Source organism: Notolepis coatsorum (assembly GCF_963971535.1).
Source record: "Notolepis coatsorum genome assembly, chromosome: 15".
NCBI classification, from domain to species: Eukaryota; Metazoa; Chordata; class Actinopteri; order Aulopiformes; family Paralepididae; genus Notolepis; species Notolepis coatsorum.
Window position 1 is genome coordinate 5,877,462 of NC_140179.1, and position 7,022 is coordinate 5,884,483.

General features: G+C 40.4%; 1 protein-coding gene across 1 annotated transcript in view; it reads right to left on the reverse strand.

Annotated features, from left to right (window-relative positions):
- The window catches only part of LOC311241648 (calcium uptake protein 3, mitochondrial-like), a gene marked incomplete at its 5' end in the record, with an annotated part of 59,332 nt that continues 52,310 nt past the window's right edge, over window positions 1-7,022 (reverse strand). Inside the window, one exon of the mRNA XM_084330524.1 lies at window positions 1-424. Within this exon, the coding sequence (XP_084186650.1) occupies window positions 326-424 (99 nt within the window). The 3' untranslated portion in view covers window positions 1-325. The remainder of the gene's footprint in view (window positions 425-7,022) is intronic.

Consider the following 7,022-nt stretch of genomic DNA (forward strand, 5'->3'; position numbering starts at 1 on the left):
TAAGATGTACTGGATAATGTCAGCTTGTAGGGACAGTGGGGTTAAGATGTACTGGATAATGTCAGCTTGTAGGGGCAGTGGGGGGTTAAGATGTACTGGATAATGTCAGCTTGTAGGGACAGTGGGGTTAAGATGTACTGGATAATGTCAGCTTGTAGGGACAGTGGGGTTAAGATGTACTGGATAATGTCAGCTTGTAGGGGCAGTGGGGGGTTAAGATGTACTGGATAATGTCAGCTTGTAGGAGCAGTGGGGTTAAGATGTACTGATAATGTCAGCTGTGCATGGCCAGGCTTGTAGGGACAGTGGGGTTAAACGTCAGCATCTAGGCCTTGTCCTGTAACTTCCTCCAGAGCTGGCGGACGTGTCTCCCGGCCTCAGAGCGAACGCAGCAAGAGAAGGAGACATGGCGTCCGCTGCTCACCTGGTAAATACAGAGACACAGAGAGACAGTCACAATCAATACAAGATGATCCCTACGTTACAGGGAACTACAAAACATGGTCACAACGCACACAAAGTTACGGGGAACTACAAAACATGGTCACAACGCACACAATGTTACGGGGAACTACAAAACATGGTCACAACTCACACAACGTTACAGGGAACTACAAAACATGGTCACAACGCACACAATGTTACGGGGAACTACAAAACATGGTCACAACTCACACAATGTTACGGGGAACTACAAAACATGGTCACAACTCACACAACGTTACAGGGAACTACAAAACATGGTCACAACTCACACAATGTTACGGGGAACTACAAAACATGGTCACAACTCACACAACGTTACAGGGAACTACAAAACATGGTCACAACTCACACAATGTTACAGGGAACTACAAAACATGGTCACAACACACAACGTTACAGGGAACTACAAAACATGGTCACAACACACAACATTACAGGAGCTTATGAAACATGGTCACAACACACAACGTTACAGGGGCTTATGAAACATGGTCACAACACACAACGTTACAGGAGCTTATGAAACATGGTCACAACACACAACGTTACAGGAGCTTATGAAACATGGTCACAACACACAATGTTACAGGAGATTATGAAACATGGTCACAACACACAATGTTACAGGAGATTATGAAACATGGTCACAACACACAATGTTACAGGAGATTATGAAACATGGTCACAACACACAATGTTACAGGAGTTTATGAAACATGGTCACAACACACAATGTTACAGGAGCTTATGAAACATGGTCACAACACACAACGTTACAGGAGCTTATGAAACATGGTCACAACACACAACGTTACAGGAGATTATGAAACATGGTCACAACACACAACGTTACAGGAGATTATGAAACATGGTCACAACACACAACGTTACAGGGGCTTATGAAACATGGTCACAACACACAACGTTACAGGGGCCTATGAAACATGGTTCTCAAATATCATGACACTAACTGAACGAGCCAGCCTGGACTGCTCTTTAAACAACACCTTATCATTTACACTGGATGCTGTCGCTCCATTGCAGTGTTAATTTTGGCAGCTATTTTCATTTTAGTTTTAGTCTTAGTCATGTGTCAAGTGCTCCTTTTTCGTTTTTATCATATTTAGTCATCTGCATTTATTTTTCGTTAGTTTCGTCGTTAGTCAGTTTTAGTCAACTAAATGTCTGAGCATTTTAGTCTTAGTCAGTGTTAGTCTTGATTTTGTCTTTTTTGTTTTTGTCTAGATTTAGTCGCAGAAAACTGATGATTTTTGTCTAGTTTTCGCTAATGAAAAAAAGGCATTTTATATTTTTATATTGTAAATAATGCAATTATATTTATTAAGTATAGTCTAGCCAAAACCCTATCAGCTGATTCACAATAAGTTCAGTAGAAGGCTAGAAGCCCAATAGTAACCAAACATTCCTTGAAATGGTCAATAGATTCAGAAATAGTCAGACATGGAATGGAACATATTCAGATTTAAATAGCTTTTTTTTTTTTAACCAACTAAGGAACATTAGGATAGTGTAAATACACAGTACACACTGTGAAAAAGTCACAGTAGTAGAGGTTGTTCTACAGCTGCTTGAGAGGAAAGTCACAGTAGTACTTATCTGCTGGCGAGCTCCTTCTTCAGACAGGATTTAAAGGAAGTGAAACGCTCCACTGCTTTGTAGCCCTGAGAGACAGTGGGCGAGAGAGGCAGGGAGACAGTGGGAGAGAGAGATACAGTGGGAGAGAGAGAGAGAGAGATACAGTGGGAGAGAGAGATACAGTGGGAGAGAGAGGCAGGGAGACAGTGGGAGAGAGAGAGAGAGAGAGAGAGAGAGAGAGAGAGAGAGAGAGAGAGAGAGAGAGAGAGAGAGAGAGAGAGAGAGAGAGAGAGAGAGAGAGAGAGAGAGACAGGGAGACAGTGGGAGAGAGAGGCAGGGAGAGAGAGGGAGACAGTGGGAGAGAGAGAGACAGGGATACAGTGGGAGAGAAAGGCAGGGAGACAGTGGGAGAGATAGGGAGACAGTGGGAGAGAGAGGCAGGGAGAGAGAGAGACAGTGGGAGAGAGAGGCAGGGAGACAGTGGGAGAGAGAGGCAGGGAGAGAGAGAGGCAGGGAGAGAGAGACAGTGGGAGAGAGAGGCAGGGAGAGAGACAGGGAGACAGTGGGAGAGAGAGAGGCAGGGAGAGAGAGACAGTGGGAGAGAGAGAGGCAGGGGGAGAGAGACAGTGGGAGAGAGAGGCAGGGAGAGAGACAGGGAGACAGTGGGAGAGAGAGAGGCAGGGAGAGAGAGACAGTGGGAGAGAGAGAGGCAGGGAGAGAGAGACAGGGAGACAGTGGGAGAGAGAGGCAGGGAGACAGTGGGAGAGAGAGGCAGGGAGAGAGAGAGAGAGAGAGACAGTGGGAGAGAGAGGCAGGGAGAGAGAGGCAGGGAGACAGTGGGAGAGAGAGGCAGGGAGACAGTGGGAGAGAAAAGCAGGGAGAGAGTGGGAGAGAGAGGCAGGGAGAGAGAGGCAGGGGGACAGTGGGAGAGAGAGGCAGGGGGACAGTGGGAGAGAGCGATACAGTGGGAGAAAGAGAGGCAGGGAGAGAGACAATGGGAGAGAGATGCAGGGAGACAGTGGGAGAGAGAGAGAGAGAAAGTGGGAGAGAGAGGCAGGGAGACAGTGGGAGAGAGACAGTGGGAGAGAGAGAGGCAGGGAGAGAGAGACAGTGGGAGAGAGAGGCAGGGAGACAGTGGGAGAGAGAGGCAGAGAGAGAGAGACAGTGGGAGAGAGAGGCAGGGAGACAGTGGGAGAGAGAGGCAGAGAGAGAGAGACAGTGGGAGAGGCAGGGAGACAGTGGGAGAGAGAGGCAGAGAGACAGTGGGATAGAAAGAGAGAGAGAGAGGCAGGGAGACAGTGGGATAGAAAGAGAGAGAGAGGCAGGGAGACAGTGGGATAGAAAGAGAGAGAGAGATAGAACAGGGGAAAGAGAATTTTTGTTGTTAATAAGCCAAGACTGTGAAGCCAAGAGAGAAAAGCACTTTGAGAAAAGCATGCATCATACAGGCCACTTGTGACGACAGCACATTTGCCCTTGTTTTACGGCGTCCCGCTATTTTAGTGTCTCTGAAGTCTGAACCAATACTTACATCGGTTGAAAGCTAAGATGGCCACCGTTTGATTTACACCTTACCTGACCTATTACGTGCTTCCAATTTTGGGTTATAAGACCAAACACCCAACAAGCGTCAGTTTAGAAAAAGTGACTACCTCCGGTTTCGCCTCCCGGTGACAAGACCTATCACCTCTGACGGTGAAAATGATTGACCGTTTTTGTAGCCAATGAAATTCTGGAAACGACTTGAGGGATGTTTCCCAGGATATATATGGTTTTCTCTAAAACAAGTTAACACCGCTCATCATCAAAAACCCAACCCTGAACCCCACCGTCATAGATAACTATCGCCCTGTCTCTCTTCTCTTTCCTCTCTGAAACACTTGAACGTGCTATATCCAACCAACTCACTGATTATCTATTACAGAATGACCTCCTAGACCCAAATCAAGCTTCAAGACTGGTCACTCCACAGAGCATGCGGAGATTGCCCACGGAGTCTCTCTGGATTGTCCAGAGATCTAAGTTTATCAATCTGCGAGCGTGTGCGTAGTTCGGGAGTAGGTGCGGAAAAGTGACTATAGCTCATCTGAGAAAGTGCAGATCGACTTGGGTTTGGTCGCTCCGTGTTCAGGAGACTCAGGCGTATAAAAGTCTATTGGCTCATGTCTCCACCAGCACCCCCACAGCCGTAGCTACAACCACTTAACCTCTTCCACCCGTGTGGTACCGGACCGCAAATGACATCTAGGGATGGGTACCTTTCACATTTGAACCGATACCGGTACCTGTGAATCGATACCGGTACCCAACGGTACATTTTTTCGGTACTTTAGTCTCAAGAAATTTAATTTACCTACCTCAGTCGTAAAAAAAAAAATCCAAACTTCAAATAATAATAATTTCGACAGTTTTCGGCTTGTCATTGCTCCGACTGCTTTGTTGTTGAATCAAGTAAAATCCTAGGTAAGCATATATTGTGCGTGTGAACGTTGACATGAAAAGAAAAAAGTAAAAAAAAGTAAAAAAAAGTTAAAAAAAAAAAAGTTAAAAAAAAAAAGAATCTTTATTTTTTTTTGGTATCTCACTTGATTCGATACTCGGTAGTACCGACGTGTTTCGGTTCGGTACCTCAAAAGTATCGAATTCGGTACCCATCCCTAATGACATCACATCATAAATCATTCTCTCTAGACTGTGTGACATAATTATCGTTTCTTTTTTCAAATATATTCAAGAGTAAACATCCTAACCATGTCACAACAGCAGTCATAGTGTATATTTTCAGCAATACGTTTGTTTACCAATAGGTTAAAGTGTTAACAAATCTCAAAGCGCTACAGTGTAGACGAACATAAAAACTAGCAAGAGAGTAAAAGAGAACATAAAATAAGTAGGACTAAAACTAGTAAAGGAGTAAAAAGAACATGACATGTGAAGGCTAAAACTAGTAAGAGTAAAATAACAAAAAATAAGAAGGGCTAAAACTAGTAAAAGAGTAAAATAACAAAAAATAAGAAGGGCTAAAACTAGTAAAAAAGAGTAAAAGAACATCAAATGAGAAGGGCTAAAACTAGTAAAAGAGTAAAAGAACATAAAATAAGAAGGGCTAAAACTAGTAAAAGAGTAAAAGAACATAAAATAAGAAGGGCTAAAACTAGTAAAAGAGTAAAATAACATAAAATAAGAAGGGCTAAAACTAGTAAAAGAGTAAAATAACATAAAATAAGAAGGGCTAAAACTAGTAAAAGAGTAAAATAACAAAAAATAAGAAGGGCTAAAACTAGTAAAAAAGAGTAAAAGAACATCAAATGAGAAGGGCTAAAACTAGTAAAAGAGTAAAAGAACATAAAATAAGAAGGGCTAAAACTAGTAAAAGAGTAAAATAACATAAAATAAGAAGGGCTAAAACTAGTAAAAGAGTAAAAGAACATAAAATAAGAAGGGCTAAAACTAGTAAAAGAGTAAAATAACATAAAATAAGAAGGGCTAAAACTAGTAAAAGAGTAAAATAACATAAAATAAGAAGGGCTAAAACTAGTAAAAGAGTAAAAGAACATCAAATAAGAAGGGCTAAAACTAGTAAAAGAGTAAAATAACATAAAATAAGAAGGGCTAAAACTAGTAAAAGAGTAAAATAACATAAAATAAGAAGGGCTAAAACTAGTAAGAGTAAAATAACAAAAAATAAGAAGGGCTAAAACTAGTAAGAGTAAAATAACAAAAAATAAGAAGGGCTAAAACTAGTAAAAGAGTAAAATAACAAAAAATAAGAAGGGCTAAAACTAGTAAAAAAGAGTAAAAGAACATCAAATGAGAAGGGCTAAAACTAGTAAAAGAGTAAAAGAACATAAAATAAGAAGGGCTAAAACTAGTAAAAGAGTAAAAGAACATAAAATAAGAAGGGCTAAAACTAGTAAAAGAGTAAAATAACATAAAACCATAAACAAGGTTGCCTGTTGGGATGTTAGATCCTAATGTGAAAAACTGATTTTATATGTCTGCACTTTATGTGCTCATTTTATGCCTGTCTTAATTCTGTTGTGAAGCACTTTGAGCTGCAGTTTCTGTATGAAGGGCTATACAAACAAAGTGTATTATTGTGCGCGAGGGAACATATGCGCATGCGCGCGGGGCCGCGCGTGCGTGTGCGCGCGCGCGCGCGGCGTCATTATCCTGCGTGGCGGCTCAGCCCATAATAACAACGCAACACTGGCTAAAACTAGTAAAAGAGTAAAATAACATAAAATAAGAAGGGCTAAAACTAGTAAAAGAGTAAAAGAACATCAAATAAGAAGGGCTAAAACTAGTAAAAGAGTAAAATAACATAAAATAAGAAGGGCTAAAACTAGTAAAAGAGTAAAATAACATAAAATAAGAAGGGCTAAAACTAGTAAAATAGTAAAATAACAAAAAATAAGAAGGGCTAAAACTAGTAAAAAAGAGTAAAAGAACATAAAATAAGAAGGGCTAAAACTAGTAAAAGAGTAAAAGAACATAAAATAAGAAGGGCTAAAACTAGTAAAAGAGTAAAAGAACATAAAATAAGAAGGGCTAAAACTAGTAAAAGAGTAAAAGAACATAAAATAAGAAGGGCTAAAACTAGTAAAAGAGTAAAAGAACATAAAATAAGAAGGGCTAAAACTAGTAAAAGAGTAAAAGAACATAAAATAAGAAGGGCTAAAACTAGTAAAAGAGTAAAAGAACATAAAATAAGAAGGGCTAAAACTAGTAAAAGAGTAAAAGAACATCAAATAAGAAGGGCTAAAACTAGTAAAAGAGTAAAAGAACATAAAATAAGAAGGGCTAAAACTAGTAAAAGAGTAAAAGAACATAAAATAAGAAGGGCTAAAACTAGTAAAAGAGTAAAAGAACATAAAATAAGAAGGGCTAAAACTAGTAAAAGAGTAAAAGAACATAAAATAAGAAGGGCTAAAACTAGT